Raw genomic sequence first — 21,951 nt, 5'->3', positions numbered from 1 at the left:
CATTTTTTTATACAAAGTTGTCATTTGACCAATATATTTATCTCACCCAGCATGGGTATATGTAAAAAGACACCCCAAAACACATTCCTCAACTTCTCCTGAGTACGGGGATACCAGATGTGTGACACTTTTTTGCAGCCTAGGTGGGCAAAGGGGCCCATATTCCAAAGAGCACCTTTCGGATTTCACAGGTCATTTTTTACAGAATTTGATTTCAAACTCCTTACCACACATTTGGGCCCCTAGAATGCCAGGGCAGTATAACTACCCCACAAGTGACCCCATTTTGGAAAGAAGAGACCCCAAGGTATTCGCTGATGGGCATAGTGAGTTCATGGAAGTTTTTATTTTTTGTCACAAGTTTGTGGAATATGAGACTTTGTATAAAAAAAAAAAAAAAATCATCATTTTCCACTAACTTGTGACAAAAAATAAAAAATTCTAGGAACTCGCCATGCCCCTCACGGAATACCTTGGGGTGTCTTCTTTCCAAAATGGGGTCACTTGTGGGGTAGTTATACTGCCCTGGCATTCTAGGGGCCCAAATGTGTGGTAAGGAGTTTGAAATCAAATTCAGTAAAAAATGACCAGTGAAATCCGAAAGGTGCTCTTTGGAATATGGGCCCCTTTGCCCACCTAGGCTGCAAAAAAGTGTCACACATCTGGTATCCCCGTACTCAGGAGAAGTTGAGGAATGTGTTTTGGGGTGTCTTTTTACATATACCCATGCTGGGTGAGATAAATATCTTGGTCAAATGCCAACTTTGTATAAAAAAATGGGAAAAGTTGTCTTTTGCCAAGATATTTCTCTCACCCAGCATGGGTATATATAAAATGACACCCCAAAATACATTCCCCACCTTCTCCTGAGTACGGAGATACCAGATGTGTGACACTTTTTTGCAGCCTAGGTGGGCAAAGGGGCCCATATTCCAAAGAGCACCTTTCGGATTTCACAGGTCATTTTTTACAGAATTTGATTTCAAACTCCTTACCACACATTTGGGCCCCTAGAATGCCAGGGCAGTATAACCACCCCACAAGTGACCCCATTTTGGAAAGAAGACACCCCAAGGTATTCCGTGAGGGGCATGGCGAGTTCCTAGAATTTTTTATTTTTTGTCACAAGTTAGTGGAAAATGATGATTTTTTTTTTTTTTTTTTTTTTCATACAAAGTCTCATATTCCACAAACTTGTGACAAAAAATAAAAACTTCCATGAACTCACTATGCCCATCAGCGAATACCTTGGGGTCTCTTCTTTCCAAAATGGGATCACTTGTGGGGTAGTTATACTGCCCTGGCATTCTAGGGGCCCAAATGTGTGGTAAGGAGTTTGAAATCAAATTCTGTAAAAAATGACCTGTGAAATCCGAAAGGTGCTCTTTGGAATATGGGCCCCTTTGCCCACCTAGGCTGCAAAAAAGTGTCACACATCTGGTATCCCCGTACTCAGGAGAAGTTGAGGAATGTGTTTTGGGGTGTCTTTTTACATATACCCATGCTGGGTGAGATAAATATATTGGTCAAATGACAACTTTGTATAAAAAAATGGGAAAAGTTGTCTTTTGCCAAGATATTTCTCTCACCCAGCATGGGTATATATAAAATGACACCCCAAAACACATTCCCCACCTTCTCCTGAGTACGGAGATACCAGATGTGTGACACTTTTTTGCAGCCTAGGTGGGCAAAGTGGCCCATATTCCAAAGAGCACCTTTCGGATTTCACAGGTCATTTTTTACAGAATTTGATTTCAAACTCCTTACCACACATTTGGGCCCCTAGAATGCCAGGGCAGTATAACTACCCCACAAGTGACCCCATTTTGGAAAGAAGAGACCCCAAGGTATTCGCTGATGGGCATAGTGAGTTCATAGAACTTTTTATTTTTTGTCACAAGTTAGTGGAATATGAGACTTTGTAAGAAAAAAAAAAAAAAAAAAAAAATCATCATTTTCCACTAACTTGTGACAAAAAATAAAAAATTCTAGGAACTTGCCATGCCCCTCACGGAATACCTTGGGGTGTCTTCTTTCCAAAATGGGGTCACTTGTGGGGTAGTTATACTGCCCTGGCATTTTCCAGGGGCCCTAATGTGTGGTAAGTAGGTAAATGACCTGTGAAATCCGAAAGGTGCTCTTTGGAATGTGGGCCCCTTTGCCCACCTAGGCTGCAAAAAAGTGTCACACATCTGGTATCTCCGTACTCAGGAGAAGGTGGGGAATGTGTTTTGGGGTGTCATTTTACATATACCCATGCTGGGTGAGAGAAATATCTTGGCAAAAGACAACTTTTCCCATTTTTTTTATACAAAGTTGGCATTTGACCAAGATATTTATCTCACCCAGCATGGGTATATGTAAAATGACACCCCAAAACATATTCCCCAACTTCTGCTGAATACGGAGATACCACATGTGTGACACTTTTTTGCAGCCTAGGTGGGCAAAGGTGCCCAAATTCCTTTTAGGAGGGCATTTTTAGACATTTGGATACCAGACTTCTTCTCACGCTTTGGGGCCCCTAAAATGCCAGGGCAGTATAAATACCCCACATGTGACCCCATTTTGGAAAGAAGACACCCCAAGGTATTCAATGAGGGGCATGGCGAGTTCATTGAAAAAAAAAAATTTTGGCACAAGTTAGCGGAAATTGATTTTTTTGATTTTGTTCTCACAAAGTCTCCCTTTCCGCTAACTTGGGACAAAAATTTCAATCTTTCATGGACTCAATATGCCCCTCAGCGAATACCTTGGGGTGTCTTCTTTCTAAAATGGTGTTATTTGTGGGGTGTTTGTACTGCCCTGGCATTTGAGGGTCTCCGCAATCATTACATGTATGCCCAGCATTAGGAGTTTCTGCTATTCTCCTTATATTGAGCATACGGGTAATGAGATTTTTTTTTTCCGTTCAGCCTCTGGGCTGAAAGAAAAAAATGAACGGCACAGATTTCTTCATTCGCATCGATCAATGTGGATGAAAAAATCTCTGCCAAAAAAAGAAAAAGGAGGGGAAAGGCGTCTGCCAGGACATAGGAGCTCCGCCCAACATCCATACCCACTTCAGCTCGTATGCCCTGGCAAACCCGATTTCTCCATTCACATCAATCGATGTGGATGAATAAATCATTGCCGGGATTTTTTTTTTTTTATATATACAAAGTGTTTGCCAAAGTATATGAACACCGCCACCTCCTCAGCTCATATGCCTCGGCAAACATGTCTTTTACTGCAGAGGAGAAATCTCGTCTTGCAGCGCCGCATACACCGACTTGCGTGTAATCTGACAGCAGCGCAATGCTTCTGTCCGAATGCACATCAGTGCTGCAGCTGGTCGATCGGTTGGTCCACCTGGAAGGTAAAAAAAAAAAAAAAAAAAAAGAAAAAACCAGGCCGCAAAGCAATAACTTTATTAACTTTAGAACAGAACATATTAACTTTTTTAAACTTTTTTAACTTTTTTACTTACCGGTAATTTTTTTTTTGTTTTAGTTTTTTTTACCTTTATAGAACAAACCTCTCCTTCCCCATGGGACAATGTGCAAAGCGCAAATCGCCCAAAGATGTGGCGAAGTACGTTATGCACTTTATCCCAGGTGAAAGGAGAGGTTTGCAGCAGCTGAGAGTAAAAGGGCCCTAATAGCCCTGTGTGCCTGTCCTGTGAGATGCAATCCCTATGCTAAGTGTACCTGTGTGTGGTACTTCCGGAAACACTCTCCATAGCATAGGGCAGGGTGGTCCGGACAGTCAGGACAGAAATAGCGGGTGTCACGCCTTATTCCACTCCTGCTACAGACACGACATCTTTTTCGGGGTGACGGTTGGGTTGAGGTACCAGGAACGACACTGGGGAAATGTCGCTCGTGTAGACGGCTAACTACACTGGGGGATGGGGCCACGGAACCTCCTGGGTAAAGGAGGTTCTCGATGATCTCTTCCTGGAATTTGAGGAAAGATCGTGTTCTCCCAGCCTTACTGTAGAGAACAAAACTATTGTAGAGCGCCAATTGAATTAAATATACAGACACCTTCTTATACCAGCGTCTGGTTCTGCGGGAAACTAAATACGGAGACAACATCTGGTCATTGAAGTCCACCCCTCCCATGAGCGCATTATAGTCGTGGACACAGAGGGGCTTTTCAATGACACGGGTTGCTCGCTCAATTTGGATTGTCGTGTCTGCGTGAATGGAGGAGAGCATGTAAACGTCACGCTTGTCTCTCCATTTCACCGCGAGCAGTTCTTCGTTACACAAGGCAGCCCTCTCCCCCCTTGCAAGACGGGTGGTTACAAGCCGTTGGGGGAAGCCCACGCGACTAGTTCGCGCGGTGCCACAGGCGCAAATCCGTTCTAGAAACAAATGCCTAAAGAGGGCCACACTTGTGTAAAAATTGTCCACATAAAGATGGTACCCCTTGCCGAATAAGGGTGACACCAAGTCCCAGACTGTCTTCCCACTGCTCCCCAGGTAGTCAGGGCAACCGACCGGCTCCAGGGTCTGATCTTTTCCCTCATAGATCCGAAATTTGTGGGTATAGCCTGTGGCCCTTTCACAGAGCTTATACAATTTGACCCCATACCGGGCACGCTTGCTTGGGATGTACTGTTTGAAGCCAAGGCGCCCGGTAAAATGTATTAGGGACTCGTCTACGCAGATGTTTTGCTCGGGGGTATACAAATCTGCAAATTTCTGGTTGAAATGGTCTATGAGGGGCCGAATTTTGTGGAGCCGGTCAAAAGCTGGGTGGCCTCTGGGACGGGAGGTGGTGTTGTCGCTAAAATGCAGGAAACGGAGGATGGCCTCAAATCGTGCCCTGGACATAGCAGCAGAGAACATGGGCATGTGATGAATCGGGTGCGTTGACCAATATGACCGCAATTCATGCTTTTTTGTCAGGCCCATGTTGAGGAGAAGGCCCAAAAAAATTTTAATTTCGGAAACTTGGACTGGTTTCCACCGGAAAGGCTGGGCATAAAAGCTTCCCGGGTTGGCGGATATAAATTGTGTGGCATACTGGTTGGTCTCTGCCACGACTAAGTCCAAGAGCTCCGCAGTCAAGAACAGCTCAAAAAATCCCAGGGCCGAACCGATTTGAGCCGTCTCAACCCGAACTCCAGACTGGGCGGTGAAAGGGGGAACTACAGGTGCGGCTGAAGTTGGTGACTGCCAATCAGGGTTTGCCAGCACCTCAGGGATTCTAGGGGCTCTACGGGCCTGTCTGTGCGGTGGCTGCGACGGGGTAACTACTGCACGTGCCACCGTACCAGCTTCAACTGCCCTTCTGGTGCTCGCCACGTCACCATGTTGTACGGCAGTGCTGGTACTAGGTCCAGGGAGGGCTGCGCTGCTGGTGTATGCCTCACCACGTGATCCGGCAGCGACAGCCCCACTCTGCTGCTCTTGAAGCGGATCCTGCATAACCTGTGGTCTAGTGACACGGGGCCGGGTACGCCTGGTGCTGCCAGGGACCTCCACCTCCTCGTCCGAACTTTGGGTCAGAGAGCCACTGCTTTCCACAGGTTCATATTCTGACCCGCTAGATTCGTCAGATGAGGGTTCCCACTCCTCATCCGACTGGGTCAGAATCCTGTAGGCCTCTTCAGAAGAATACCCCCTGTTTGACATTTTGGACTACTAAATTTAGGGGTATTCCCTGAGACTACCCAAGAAAAAAAGCAAACCTGTCTTACAAAGGGGAGGCTAGCGAAGTACCGGAGGCCGCTGCGGTTGATTAAAAATATCAAAACTGATTTTTTTATCGCCGCAGTGCGTGTAAAATGAATGTGCAGTGATCAAAAAATATATATTTTTTGTCACTGCGGTGGGGCGGGCGTGGGTGAACGCACGTGTGGGCGACCGATCAGGCCTGATCGGGCAAACACTGCGTTTTGGGTGGAGGGCGAACTAAAGTGACACTAATACTATTATAGATCTGACCGTGATCAGTTTTGATCACTTACAGATACTATAAAAGTACAAATGCTGATTAGCGATACGCTATTCAGCGAATAAAAGTGACTGCGGTGCGGTGGGGTGGGCGCTAACTGACGCTAACTACCTAACCAAGGGGCCTAAACTATCCCTAAAACCTAACAGCCAATACTAGTGAAAAAAAAAAAGTGACAGTTTACACTAGGGTTAATTGGGGTGCAGGGGGGTGATCAGGGGCTACAGTGAAGTGTTTGGTGTACTCACAGTGATGTCTGCTTCTCTGCTGGATCCAACCGACGAAAAGGACCTGCAGAGGAGCAGAGAAGCCATATAACAGATCATATTTACTAATATGATCTGTTATATGGCTTGTGATTGGATTTTTTAAAAATCGCCAGCCTGCCAGCCAATGATCATTGCTGGCAGGCTGGTGACGAACTTGTTCTTTAACTTTTGCCGGCCCGCGATGCGCATGCGCGGGCCGGCTTGGAGCGAAATCTCGCGTCTCGCGAGATGACGCGTATATGCGTGACTGTGCGCAGCGCTGCCACCTCCGGAACGCGAATCTGCGTACAGCGGTCCGGAGGTGGTTAATTCTTGTGGAACACCTAAAGGGTTAACAACGTTTGTAAAATCTGTTTTTAATTACCTTGAGGGGTATGAACTGGCCCTGAAATGGTCCTTAAACAGTGGGTTTTGGAAATGTTCTGAAAAATTTCAAGATTTGCTTCTAAACTTATAAGCCATCTAACGTCCCCAAAAAATAAAATGGCATTTACAAAATGATCCAAACATGAAGTAGACATATGGGGAATGTAAAGTAATAACTATCATATGAGGTATTACTATCTGTTTTAAAAGCAGAGAAATAGAAATTTGGAAAGTTGCGAATTTTTCCAAATATTTGGTAAATTATTATTTATTTTTTTTATACATAAAAATGAAATATTTTGATTCAAATTTACCACTGTCATGAAGTACAATATGTGACGAGAAAACATTCTCAGAATGGCCTGGATAAGTAAAAGCGTTTTAAAGTTATAACCACATACAGTGACATGTCAGATTTGCAAAAATCAGTTTGGTCCTTAAGGTGAAAAATTACCCATCCTTAAGGGGTTAAAGATATAAGTGGTACGTTCCATACCAGGATAACATATCATTGTGGCTGTATATACTTGCTACTTGCTGATGACCCAAACTTCCAGCGTCATAGGCATTACATCAGCAGTCTCTGGTCATTGATGAAGGAGGGGGGGGGGGAATTGTGATGATGAATGCAGTGACTTTCTTTCTTTCCACTCTTACATAAGTACCACAATACTGTGTGTGCGGTGTGAAGTGATCGCTCATCTGGCCTGTCATGACTAAAGGCATCATATATTTTCCTGACTGAACTGCTGTAAATATAGAACGTATCTTGTTATTAAGCTTCTAAATATGTGGGTTTTTTCAATTATGCAAGGATACTGCAGTATCAGCCTGGATGATATAGTTTCCTATTTATAGATCCTATGACTTGTCTTAGAGTTTGCTGTGTCTACGTGATGATCAGTCAGAGGGCATTTCCCACATTTTCCTTGAAACTTCAAAGCTAGTCATGGCCGTGTCTGTTCACTTTCCACATTCCTGATACTTGTATAATCAGGAGGTGGGAAGTTGGCAATAACCTATTTTCATTAACATTCTTTCACTGCAATCCAGATGATGCAAGACTTCCGGGCTACAAGAAAAACATCTTTGTTGTGTTTATGACACATCCCCGCAGCAGACAAAAGACAGGCCCCTGATAAAATGCAATAGACAACCAGAGCTGTAATAATATTACAAAGAAGCGCCTTTAGTTTGACCTCTGATAATACGAAAAGTCTTATAAGGGTCCATTCACACGTCCGTAATTTGGATCCGCATTTGTTCCGCAATTTGCGGACCTATTCACTTTCAATGGGGCTGGAACGGATGCAAATCCACATTTCCTGGATCCGCATCCGTTTTTTCAGGATCCGCTATTTCGTTCCTGAAAAAAATAGAACATGTCCTATTCTTGTCCGCAATTGCGGACCAGAAAAGGCATTTTCTATTATAGTGTCTGTGATGTGCGGATCCGCAAATTGCGGATCGCACATTGCAGGTGTCCGTGTTTTGTGGATCCGCAATTTGCGGATCCGCAAAACACTTACGGACGTGTGAATGGACCCTGAGCCAGCATTTCACAGAAGCTGAAGAGCATTGCAAGCAATCCTACTGATTACACAATGTCCTAATAGCAATGTCTGTTCCCAATTCGTTCAGGGCTATTTTTCCTAAAGGCTCTCTATCCTTTCAAGTCATTGTTACTATACCGTACTTTTCATCCAATAATCCAGGCAGTATGTCTCACAGATACTGTAGTAGTAACATAAGTACAAAATGCACACATTTTATTCATGATGCATAGTTATCATGATTAAAGCTGGCCATACATTTGAGATAATGATTGGCCACATTCTTATGGACAATCCCACCAACTAAACTGGCTAACCGGGGAGTCATGTATGTGTGTGTGTGTGTGTGTGTTATATATATATATATTAGGGATTGACCGATAGTCGATAATTTTTTTCAGGCCGATAGTCGATAATTTATACCGATATTCTGAGAATTTTCATTTTTGAAAAAAAATAATTCCTACAAAAATCTGCTGAAAATGAACATGTTTATTGTTAACGTGTAGGTTTTTTTTCTTTGTAAATCTTTCTTTATTTATACTTAATATTTTGGAGTTTTTATTTTTATTTTTTATTTTTTTTGTATTTTTATTTTTACTAACTATTAGCCCCCTTAGGGACTAGAACCCTTGTCCTATTCACCCTGATATAGCTCTATCAGGGTGAATAGGACCTCACACTGTCCCTGCTACTCTGTGCTTTGTGCACACAGCAGCAGGGAGCTGACTATGGCAGCCAGGGCTTCAATAGCGTCCTGTCTGCCATGGTAACCGATCGGAGCCCCAGGCTTACACTGCTGGGGCTCCGATGGGAACTGCCACTGAGGAGGAGGGGAGAGGGGACCCTGTGGCCACTGCCACCAATGATTAATACTGCGGCACCTGAGGAGTTAACTACCGCAGATCGCAGCTACCGCTCATAGAGGTCGGGAGCCGGCTATGTGATTCTGCAGCCAGCTCCCGCCTCCTGTATATGAATTAATGAGAGAGTTAACTTCATTGATGGCGCAGTGGCCACAGCCCCTCCCTTCCTCTTGTCCTCCCTCCTCTCATGGGTGGCCACAGCACAGGGGGGGAGGGAGACACTGCTTCCTTCTCCCCTGTGCTGCTGAGGGAACACGGATCTCGCTGACAGCGCGATCAGTGTTCCCAATTCGTTATCGGAATATCGGCAAAATAGATGCCTATACCGATAACTTTCAATATCCTGAATATCGGCTGATAATATCGGTAAAACCGATAATCGGTCGATTATATATATATATATATATATATATATATACACACTCACCTAAAGAATTATTAGGAACACCATACTAATACGGTGTTGGACCCCCTTTTGCCTTCAGAACTGCCTTAATTCTATGTGGCATTGATTCAACAAGGTGCTGATAGCATTCTTTAGAAATGTTGGCCCATATTGATAGGATAGCATCTTGCAGTTGATGGAGATTTGAGGGATGCAGATCCAGGGCACGAAGCTCCCGTTCCACCACATCCCAAAGATGCTCTATTGGGTTGAGATCTGGTGACTGTGGGGGCCATTTTAGTACAGTGAACTCATTGTCATGTTCAAGAAACCAATTTGAAATGATTCGAGCTTTGTGACATGGTGCATTATCCTGCTGGAAGTAGCCATCAGAGGATGGATACATGTTCTCATTCTGTTTACGCCAAATTCGGACTCTACCATTTGAATGTCTCAACAGAAATCGAGACTCATCAGACCAGGCAACATTTTTCCAGTCTTCAACAGTCCAATTTTGGTGAGCTTGTGCAAATTGTAGCCTCTTTTTCCTATTTGTAGTGGAGATGAGTGGTACCCGGTGGGGTCTTCTGCCGTTGTAGCCCATCCGCCTCAAGGTTGTGCGTGTTGTGGCTTCACAAATGCTTTGCTGCATACCTCGGTTGTAACGAGTGGTTATTTCAGTCAACGTTGCTCTTCTATCAGCTTGAATCAGTCGGCCCATTCTCCTCTGACCTCTAGCATCCACAAGGCATTTTTGCCCACAGGACTGCCGCATACTGGATGTTTTTCCCTTTTCACATCATTCTTTGTAAACTCTAGAAATGGTTGTGCGTGAAAATCCCAGTAACTGAGCAGATTGTCAAATACTCAGACCGTCCCATCTGGCACCAACAACCATGCCACGCTCAAAATTGCTTAAATCACCTTTCTTTCCCATTCTGACATTCAGTTTGGAGTTCAGGAGATTGTCTTGACCAGGACCACCCCCCTAAATGCATTGAAGCAACTGCCATGTGATTGGTTGCATTAATGAGAAATAGAACAGGTGTTCCTAATAATTCTTTAGGTAAGTGTATATATAAGTACAGAAGAATGGCGGCACTGACAAAAAATTGTTATAATGGTTGTGTGCACGTTCACTGGGGAATGAGCTGCTTACCCCATGGTATATAAATAGAAAAATGAACAGCACTCCTGGAATCCACAGAAAAGGTTTTTCTTTATTCACCCATGTGATGCAACGTTTCGGCTCTGAACTAGAGCCTTTCTCAAGCCTTGGGTGAATAAAGAAAAACCTTTTCAGGAGTGCTGTTCGTTATATATATATATATATATATATATATATATATATAACTTGAAAAAGATAGGACTGCACTCCAGATAAAGTGAAAAATCAGTGGAGCTTTATTCACCCATAACTTTGGCAACTTTGCGACGTTTCGGCTCACAAGAGCCTTCTTCCAGCATAGAAACAGTGAAAATAACAATCATATAAAGGCAAGTCTCAAGTGACTGGCCAATCATACTGTGATTACAATCATGATTAAATTGGATACATATGGTACATATAAACAAAAGTGCATGTGCGTAAAGTGACATGTGCTTAAGAGATCCGCATCACAAGAACATAGTCCCTGGTCATCGATCATATAGACATGTAATATATAGATAATATAAGTGTATATTAAAGTGCATACATATATTAGATGAAGATCAACGAAGTCGCACCTCTCGATGTAATGGCGCCAGCATACACCATCGTATTCCGTTGAGCGTCTCCATTCTCTCACTGCGCATGACCAGATCCGCGTCATCATCCATCATAGCGCTTACATGTGACGCATGCGCTCCATCAAAATTACACTACAGGCACCATCTTGATAGAGGGCAACATTGCCCAACAGTTGCATAAGTGCCGTACGTGCATACATTCAATAGGCTAAACGCTTTCCTATGTAGTATATTAAGCCGCAGTAGGTAAATCCTACATAAATCAGCATCTGGAGAAGGTACCAACTCTGCGGAGATGGATCCTGTCCACTAGATGGCATATGTCAGAGGGGGACACGTCAGTATACCCTGCCGGCATCGCCAAACTAATTGCCGAAAATAACGCAGCCATAGGGGAATTCTTTAAGGAAAGAGTAGCCGGATAAAGAAAAATTCATATCTGGAAATACGCAGCGAGAAGACTGTTGATGTTGCAGCTCGGTATCATCATCATCAAAGAGGGCCAGTTCAAGGATCTCCATCCAAAAGAAATGTTTTTTTAAAAAAAAATTGTTGTTCTAAAAGGCAAAGATAAATATAACAAATTAATTACAGATTAATTAATCTGTGTCACAATGATTATCAATGTGTGTTATCACCGTTTCAAGGCACTTTTATACAACCAAAGAGAAAGATCAAAAGACGCAGGGAAGATCAAGCTAAACCTCAAAGCCAGACATCTCATCTAAAATCTGCATTAAGCCCATTAGGATGTAGACTGTCCAAGGTATATATCCATCTTAATTCTCGCTGTTTCAAGATTGCCAAACGGTCACCACCTCTCCTGGGCATTGCCACATGGTCGATTATCCAGCATCTTAGATCCCGTTCACCGTGGTGAAGGGATCCAAAATGTCTGGAAACCGGCAGATCGGTGCGACTTTTTCTAATTGAATTCCTATGGTTATTTAACCTGACCTTCAATTCCGTAGAAGTTTCTCCTACATATATTAGATTGCAGGGACATGATAAAACATAAATGACATATGATGAGGAACATGTCAAATGATATTTAATAGGATATTCTCTTCCTGTGGATGGATGTACAAAAGATTTTGATTTATTTATATAGCGACAGTTGACGCAATTGAGACACGGGAAACATCCCAGTCCCGCCTGCGTCAACGGTCGCTGAATGACATTTCTTTTTGGACCAACATCTGCCTTCACCAGATAATCTCTTATATTTTTATTTTTTCGATACGATAACAATGGAGGATTCTCAAATTCAGCGACGTCTTTTATTCCTCTACTCAGAATGTTCCAATTCTTTTTAAGGATCTGTCCTATTTCTACACTGTAATTAGAATATGTGGACATAAAAGGTATTCTCTGAATTTTTGAGAGAGTAGGTTGTACACGTTCTGGACACATATCAAGAATTTTGCTTTTTTGTTCATTCAGCAGTTTGCGAGGATAGCCACGTTCTCTGAATTTGTCAGCCATCATATCCAATGTGGCTGGCAATTCAGTGTGGTCCGACACAATTCGTTTTGCCCTCAAAAATTGAGATTGAGATGAAGATAATGCTGTTTTTTTAGGGAACAGCTTGGATATCAAAAAAAGAAAAGAAAAAGAACCAGAAGAGGTGGCTACAGATATAGAAGGGGGAATAAAACAACGTTACAACAGGACCAGGCTGCAGTCGACGAAGGCATCGACATACAGAAAGAGGCCATAGTTTTCAACTTATCCTCTGTGGAACTGACTGATGCTCAACATAGCGTTTTGTCCAAAGGACTCACATTTTGCCCCAGTTCCAAGGTAAACTGGTTTGACTTGGAAATTGATTTGAATTGTTTTTTTCGTTCTGTGAAGCTAAAAAGTTTTTTTAGGGGTACCACTCCAAGTTTACAAATATGCTCTAGTGAATTAACACTTAAAAAATTAGGCTTGACAAACAAGAGTTCTTTTTGTCCGATTGTTAATGAGCCAGCTATAGAGGCTTATATTGCTGCGGTCAAAAGGGATGTCAGAAATTTAAAAGCCTCATTGGGAGAATCTAACATATTGAATAAACCTAATTTGACTACAGCTGAAATTGAGGCTCTGTCGCAACTCAAAGACAACGCCCATATAACAATTAAACCCGCCGATAAGGGCGGGGGGGTAGTTGTACTTGATAGATCTAAATATATTAAAGAAATTCAGCGTCAATTGGCAGACACTAATGTATATGGTATCCTACAGGGCGATCCTAAATTCAGCATTATAAATACTATTAAGAAGATTCTGTCTGATGCGGTGGTGGCGGGCACTATAGATGAAGATCTTAGGGAATATCTGGAGGTACCCTTTCCTGTTACCCCTGTAATATATATATTACCCAAAGTGCATAAAAGCCTTGTGGATCCTCCTGGCCGCCCCATCGTATCAGGCTCAGACTCTGTATTCAGTAGAATAGCCATCTTTTTGGACAAAATGCTCAGGGACTTCTCAACGGCAGGGAAATCTTACATTAAAGACACAGGTGATTTTCTAGAACAGTTGAGATTAGTGGATTGCAGCAATGTTAATTCTCTACTTCTTGTGTCCTTTGATGTAGTATCGTTGTACACATCAATAGGACACAAGAAAGGTATTATAGCGGTCAACAAATATCTTGATGGTACAGACATCTCTACTGAGACAAAATGTTTCATTAATTCCCTTCTAAAATTGATACTTGAAAATAATTATTTTTTGTTCCAAGACACCTTTTTTAATCAAAAACGCGGCGTTGCGATGGGGTCAAATGTGGCCCCAACGTACGCAAATATCTATATGCGCCATGTGGAGGAGGACCTCATCTATGTATCGCACCACTTTCAACATGTTTTGAGGTGGTGGAGGTACATAGATGACGTCTTCCTCCTATGGACTGGCACCGAAACACAGTTGGTTGAATTTCATGACTATCTAAATAGTATAGATATTGATCTTCAGTATACTATATCTTATTCTAAAACTAATTTGTCATTTCTAGACACTAATGTGAAATTGAATGAAGATCATATTAGTACGGGTTTGTTTGTCAAATCGACAGATAGAAACACAATTCTTCGATTTGAAAGCAATCACCCACGCAGCCTGATCAAACATCTTCCTCAATCTCAATTTTTGAGGGCAAAACGAATTGTGTCGGACCACACTGAATTGCCAGCCACATTGGATATGATGGCTGACAAATTCAGAGAACGTGGCTATCCTCGCAAACTGCTGAATGAACAAAAAAGCAAAATTCTTGATATGTGTCCAGAACGTGTACAACCTACTCTCTCAAAAATTCAGAGAATACCTTTTATGTCCACATATTCTAATTACAGTGTAGAAATAGGACAGATCCTTAAAAAGAATTGGAACATTCTGAGTAGAGGAATAAAAGACGTCGCTGAATTTGAGAATCCTCCATTGTTATCGTATCGAAAAAATAAAAATATAAGAGATTATCTGGTGAAGGCAGATGTTGGTCCAAAAAGAAATGTCATTCAGCGACCGTTGACGCAGGCGGGACTGGGATGTTTCCCGTGTCTCAATTGCGTCAACTGTCGCTATATAAATAAATCAAAATCTTTTGTACATCCATCCACAGGAAGAGAATATCCTATTAAATATCATTTGACATGTTCCTCATCATATGTCATTTATGTTTTATCATGTCCCTGCAATCTAATATATGTAGGAGAAACTTCTACGGAATTGAAGGTCAGGTTAAATAACCATAGGAATTCAATTAGAAAAAGTCGCACCGATCTGCCGGTTTCCAGACATTTTGGATCCCTTCACCACGGTGAACGGGATCTAAGATGCTGGATAATCGACCATGTGGCAATGCCCAGGAGAGGTGGTGACCGTTTGGCAATCTTGAAACAGCGAGAATTAAGATGGATATATACCTTGGACAGTCTACATCCTAATGGGCTTAATGCAGATTTTAGATGAGATGTCTGGCTTTGAGGTTTAGCTTGATCTTCCCTGCGTCTTTTGATCTTTCTCTTTGGTTGTATAAAAGTGCCTTGAAACGGTGATAACACACATTGATAATCATTGTGACACAGATTAATTAATCTGTAATTAATTTGTTATATTTATCTTTGCCTTTTAGAACAACAATTTTTTTTTAAAAAAACATTTCTTTTGGATGGAGATCCTTGAACTGGCCCTCTTTGATGATGATGATACCGAGCTGCAACATCAACAGTCTTCTCGCTGCGTATTTCCAGATATGAATTTTTCTTTATCCGGCTACTCTTTCCTTAAAGAATTCCCCTATGGCTGCGTTATTTTCGGCAATTAGTTTGGCGATGCCGGCAGGGTATACTGACGTGTCCCCCTCTGACATATGCCATCTAGTGGACAGGATCCATCTCCGCAGAGTTGGTACCTTCTCCAGATGCTGATTTATGTAGGATTTACCTACTGCGGCTTAATATACTACATAGGAAAGCGTTTAGCCTATTGAATGTATGCACGTACGGCACTTATGCAACTGTTGGGCAATGTTGCCCTCTATCAAGATGGTGCCTGTAGTGTAATTTTGATGGAGCGCATGCGTCACATGTAAGCGCTATGATGGATGATGACGCGGATCTGGTCATGCGCAGTGAGAGAATGGAGACGCTCAACGGAATACGATGGTGTATGCTGGCGCCATTACATCGAGAGGTGCGACTTCGTTGATCTTCATCTAATATATGTATGCACTTTAATATACACTTATATTATCTATATATTACATGTCTATATGATCGATGACCAGGGACTATGTTCTTGTGATGCGGATCTCTTAAGCACATGTCACTTTACGCACATGCACTTTTGTTTATATGTACCATATGTATCCAATTTAATCATGATTGTAATCACAGTATGATTGGCCAGTCACTTGAGACTTGCCTTTATATGATTGTTATTTTCACTGTTTCTATGCTGGAAGAAGGCTCTTGTGAGCCGAAACGTCGCAAAGTTGCCAAAGTTATGGGTGAATAAAGCTCCACTGATTTTTCACTTTATCTGGAGTGCAGTCCTATCTTTTTCAAGTCGTATTGTTGGGGTATTGCCGCTGCCCTTGGGGATTTTGCACCCGACTCTTGGTGGTGCTCCCGCTGGATTTTCTTCAATATTTATATATATATATATATATATATATATATATATATATATATATCATTTTTTTTTTTTTTTTTATAAAAACTGACTCCCTGGTACTTGTGTGTAGTGGCAAGTGATCGGGTAAATTCAGCCAGTCATGCCATCTACATTCATTTGCGGCTGATGAACGTCTGAAGTTTTCCAGTATGGCTGCTTACCTTTTTGGTCACCGGGATTTTGTGTATAGAGCTGAGGACATGAGTTTTTAGATGGCCGCTAGTACATCCGCAATATTCAGTCCCTATAGCTCTGTGTGCTTTTATTGTGTAAAAAAAAACGATTTGATGCATATGCAAATTAACCAGAGATGAGTCCTGTCCCTGACTCATCTCAGGGACAGGACTCATCTCAGGCTAATTTGCATATGTATCAAATCAGTTTTTTTACACAATGAAAGCACACAGAGCTATAGGGACTGGATATTGCGGATGTGCTAGCGGCCATCTAGCAACCCATGTCCTCAGCTCTATACACAAAATCCCGGTGACAGGTTCCCTTTAACGCATACCTGAGTTTTCAAACAATTTTGAGTTTTCATAATAGCTGTGCTTCTTTGTATAATTATAATCCATGTGAAGGAACCGTTATGTTTGGTCTTTGCTAAAGTCTCTTTCAGCCATATTATTCCCTGTTTCAGCTGCACAGGTAGATGCAATTCACTCAGAAGCAGGGGACGTCTCCCTTCTGTGGAATCTGCCAGCGCTGTACTGCTGTGACGTCCTTTTCCTTACTTCCCACGATGTTTTCATCTGTACAAATAGTTCTTCACGATCATTGCCCCATGTAAATATGTTTACCATCGCACAACAATCAAGCAAATGCTCCTGTTCAGATTTTATGCTGACATTTAAATCCTCATTTGTCGGTAACACATCTCTCCATGTAAACGCGGAAGTGCTGCTAACTATGCAAACTTTATGGGGTGAACAACTGTATTAACAATCATTTGACCGCTCCATTCATTTGGGGGGTTCCACAGGGTACAGAGTCCCTTTTCTTGTTATCAGTGGGGTCCCTGCACTTAGAACCTGCACGAATCTAATAGTTATCCCCTATCCTGTGGATAATTATACAAAGGAAATATCCTTTAATGGGCTAAATGTGCTAAACAAGCGGTTCTCATTTACACCAATCTACGGCATCAATGAGCACCCTAATCACTTTATCTTGTGGCTTTAAAGGTACCTTTACATGAGCCAACTATCGCGTAAATTATTGTCCGGTACCCCCACCAATCAGCTGTATGAAGGGAAGGCGCGAGCAGTGTGCACGTGCCGTCTACCTTCACTCTTCCTGCTGCTATGTTTATGGCAAAGGATCCTGAGGACAGGTGATCAATATTAAAAACCTGGAGAACCCCTTTAATTTGTCAACAACATTATGCAACAGTCTGCTTTACAAACTATGAAATATGCAATCGAAATTACGATTTTGTGAAGGATAATCTGCGCGTCTAAAGGGTCATTGTTGAAACGTTCACCACACCAAGAAACGACTCGTTTGTCACTCAATAGTACAGATCGTCTCCTCGTGTAAAGGTACCTTAAGAACTTGCCTACTCCAGCCTGTTATCCATCTTGTCTCATGTGGTGGGAAAAATCTCATTATCTGATGGAGTTATTAAGTGCTGATGAGTAAAATGCACAGCCTGCGAGACAAGTACACAGATGATAGTATAGATCCACTGTCTGGCTAGAAGCAAAAGTAATAAAATGAGCATGTGAAAGACTGTTAATCCAACTGGAAGAATGGCATTTAAAGGGGTTGTCCCACAAAAAATATTCTACAGTTTGTAAACCAGCACCTAGATCGGAATACTTCTGTAATTGCATGTAATTAAACATTTTGCATAGCCACTGAGTTAGTCAAAAATTTTTATCTGTATAGCGCCACCTGCTGTTTGCTTTTTCTCATTTCTTTGTCCAGCTCACTGAGATGGCCGCACATGCTCAGTTTCATCCTTCAACTGCCTCCTGAGCTGTGATAGGGAGAGCTGAGACACGCCCCTTAGCTGCAGCAGAAAAGACACTCCCCTGAGCTTTCAGCTTGATATAAATCTAGCAGAGCAATGAATGGGGAGATCTCTGGATCCATGTGAGGTACAGGGCTGGTTCTGGCCTTGTTAGAAAGAAATGATCATGTACTATATGATGTCTGATTTTCATTTTTTACATGAATTGTGGGAGAATCCCTTTAAACCTCTTAGTCTACATTCACTGTAGCGTTTGGAATCCGGTAGCCTGATGCAGCTGAGGATCAGGCTGAGAGAGCTCACTATCTGGCATTGCAGGATACGATTGGGTACCGCTGGATACCCATTGACTTTAGTAGGATTCAGCAGTGATTATGGGCACTTTTCCTGCATAAATTCCAGGACTTAGCCGGTGAAGAACAATGTGACACCCCTGTACTAAATGTGGTCACGGAGACAGCAAGGAGTTGGTGACAGGTGAACGTTTAAAGGGGTTTTCCGAGATTTTTCCACTGATCGGTGGGGGTCCAACACCCAGGACCCCCGCCGATTAGCTGTTTGAGAAGACAACAACGCTCCTGTGACACCGCAGCCTTCTCTCAGCTTTACCTAGGCCACTGATGACACGTACATCAGTCAAGTGAATGGGTGAGCTGCGATACCAAGTACAACCACTGTAGAAAAAATCCAGCAGCAGGCTTAGGAATTAAATCCAATTTCTTTATTTCTTCATTATAGGCTGACCAGACTGTACGTCTTAATCATGTCCACATTGTGTTATCACATACTCTGGTTTAAAGATCAGCCTATGGATTTTATAATGAAGAAATAAAGAAATTGGATTTTATTCGGAGCCTGCTGCCGGATTTTTTCTACTGTTCTGAATTCTGATTGATTCCTGGTCCGGGATCCGTGCACAGCAAAGGACGGCGGCGGGTGAGCTGAAATCCTTTTTTTCCCCATTAATTTAAGTACAGCCACTATACAATGTACGGCGCTGTGCTTGGTAAGCATGGAGAAGACCACGGTGCTCACAGCTGATCAGTGGGGGTCTCGGGAGTCGGATTCCCACCGATCAGATACTGATGACTTATCCAGAGGATAGGTCGTCAGTAGTCAAATTTTGAAAAACCTTTTTAAAGAGGACCTTTCACCACTCCTGACATGCCTGTTTTAATAGCTTCATGCATTCCCCGTGTAATAATAATTCAGGAGCAGCTGTTCTTGTGTCTCTGTTGTACCGTTCCTTTATTATTTCTACTAGAAGTTATGAATGAATTACTATTAGCCTTCAGTAAGGGTACAGAGGGGTGTTACCAGTTGGGGGTGTGTACCGGCACAGACTCTCTCTATCCAATCAGTGCTGCTATTTTCAGACTGTGCAGGTACACACCCCCAACTTGTTACCACTCCTATGTACCCTTACTGCAGACTGCTAGCAATTGAGTCATAACTTCTAGTAGGAATAATAAAGGAATGATCCAACATACAGACATAAGAACAGATGCTGCAGTAAACAAAAACTTAGCATAGTATAGTATATCCTGTTTGCTCACATATTGAATTTCCTTTTCATTGCAGGATGAAATTGATCGGCCTTCTGCTGGCACAACATCCTGGTAAGAATTTGCGCTGCCACATACGGCACCAGGCTGCTTGCTACATGGGTAGTAAAAGCATTGCATCGCCCGCTGTCGGTCCTGAGGACACCCAGCCTCATTTAGTGTTGGAAGAATTGAAGATTCCGTTTTCCCATGCATCAATCGGACACTTTTTCCAAGATCAGCCTCGGTTGGGGAACCAGTTCCTGGAGGATTCTCTTCTCCAGGGTTACCTCAAGAAACATCTACCTCCTGTGGTATGCCACTTTTCTGTTGATTTCATAAGTTAGTTTTGCTGAATTCCATCTTTTGTTACATGCAAGTAATTTAATGTGTTTTTCAACTGGAAATTCCCCAAAAAAAAGGCCTAGAAGAGAATTTATACAGAGACTTATGGTAAATAATGTGACACTACACAGCTTTTGATCATACCCAAATAAACCATGTGTTAATGCACTGATTCATATATGTTGTTATGGTGATGTACTAAGCTGTATCTGGAGCCAATTAGGCTTTTCCTGCTGACCTCATTCACTTTCTCCCTTATGAAGCATTGATTTAATTTCCCTCTGTCTGGACCTACTCCTAGTGTATGACACACTTCCCTGTATAGACATTCACCCCTTAGATGCCATTAAGCAAACCTAAAGATTAATCTAATTGTTGTGATTAGTGTGTTAGCATGGTGGCTCTGAACTTAAAAGTCCACAAGTATTTGAGGTCAGGATGGGCAGAGTGTAGTTAACCAGTTCGGAAAAGAAAAAGTTTCACTTTTTTGTTCACTTAGTCGCCAACTAGCTCCTCAGACACTCCTATTCCTCGCAAACAAATGCACTTGTATCAGCCAAGAAAGAAATGGAAAAAAGCCACTTTCAGATTCCTCTGATAGATGCTGATCTTCAAGAGAAAACTTTAACATGCTCGACCTTTCTTTTACCTGATGTCTTCTGTTGGGGAACAGCCAGGCTATACCCATACTCATTAGACAGTCTGCCATTTATCACAAAATCATTAGGTTTGGGCGACACTATTTTCATGTTTATGACTAGTTTAAAAAGGAGCTGTCACCTCTCCTGACATGTCTGTTTTAGTAACCACTTGCATTCCCCATGTAGTAACGGTTCTGGAGCATCTATTCTTATGACTCCATCCATGCTGTGCTGTTCCTCTGTTATTCATTTTGCCAGTTGGTGGAAGGGATGTTACCTTCCCTCCGCAGTCTGACGATACCCTATCAGTGCTGCGAGTTGGACCTTTATTGCAGATTGCTAGCAGTTCATTCATAAACTTCTAGTAGTAATAACAGAGGACTGGGACAACATACAGTGATAAGAATAGATGCTCCAGAATTCTTATTACATAGGGAAAGCAAGTAGTTACTAAAACAGACATGTTAGGATAGGTTACAGGTCCTCTTTAAGGCCAGAGCTATAAGGTGTCGTGGGGTGCAAAATGATGACGTATGGCTGGGATATTATTCCCTTCCCACCCTTTGCTGTACTATTAAGGCACTTCCCATTAATGTGAAGTGCCATAAGAGCATGCACTGTGATGATGTGTACTGGGGAACTGTGCCTGCACCATCACTTGCGGTTGCCAGCTGAACAGTACCAGCATTTTAACCCCATCCAGTTTCCTCCCACACTCCAAAGACATACTGATAGGGACCTTAGGGTCCATTCACACGTCCGCAAAAGGGTCCGCACCCGTTCCGCAATTCTCTATGGGCCCGGACGTGAAGCGGAGAGCACACTTGCATTTGCGGAGCGCGGCCCCGAACTTCCGGTCCGCAGCTCCGCAAAAGATAGAACATGTCCTATTCTTGTCCGCAGCTGCGGACAAGAATAGGCATTTCTATAGCGGGTGCCGGCCGGGTGTGTTGCGGATCCGCAATTTGCGGGTCCGCAACACACCACGGACGTGTGAATGGACCCTTAGATTGTGAGCCCCATTGGGGACAGTGCTATGCTAATGTCTGTAAAGCGCTGCGGAATATAGTAGCGCTATATAAGTGCATAAAATAAATAAATAAATAGATGGTGCTTTCAATGTGGACCATATCATCTAAGTGGGTAGAGAGAGGTTAC

At 42.6% G+C, this 21,951-nt stretch overlaps 1 protein-coding gene across 2 annotated transcripts in view; it reads left to right on the top strand.

The window, feature by feature from the left end:
• Positions 1–21,951, top strand: part of LOC120988912 (acyl-CoA dehydrogenase family member 11-like) — a 195,788-nt gene that overhangs the window by 44,684 nt on the left and 129,153 nt on the right. For both annotated transcript variants that reach the window (XM_040416695.1, XM_040416696.1), the window contains exon 2: positions 19,845–20,121. In XM_040416695.1, the coding sequence (XP_040272629.1) occupies positions 19,845–20,121 (277 nt within the window). The remainder of the gene's footprint in view (positions 1–19,844; positions 20,122–21,951) is intronic.

The sequence above is a fragment of the Bufo bufo genome, chromosome 2, assembly GCF_905171765.1.
Source record: "Bufo bufo chromosome 2, aBufBuf1.1, whole genome shotgun sequence".
In the NCBI taxonomy this organism is placed as follows: domain Eukaryota; kingdom Metazoa; phylum Chordata; class Amphibia; order Anura; family Bufonidae; genus Bufo; species Bufo bufo.
The sequence above is the reverse complement of the archived record's forward strand: the minus strand, read 5'-3'. Positions and strand labels throughout refer to the sequence as shown.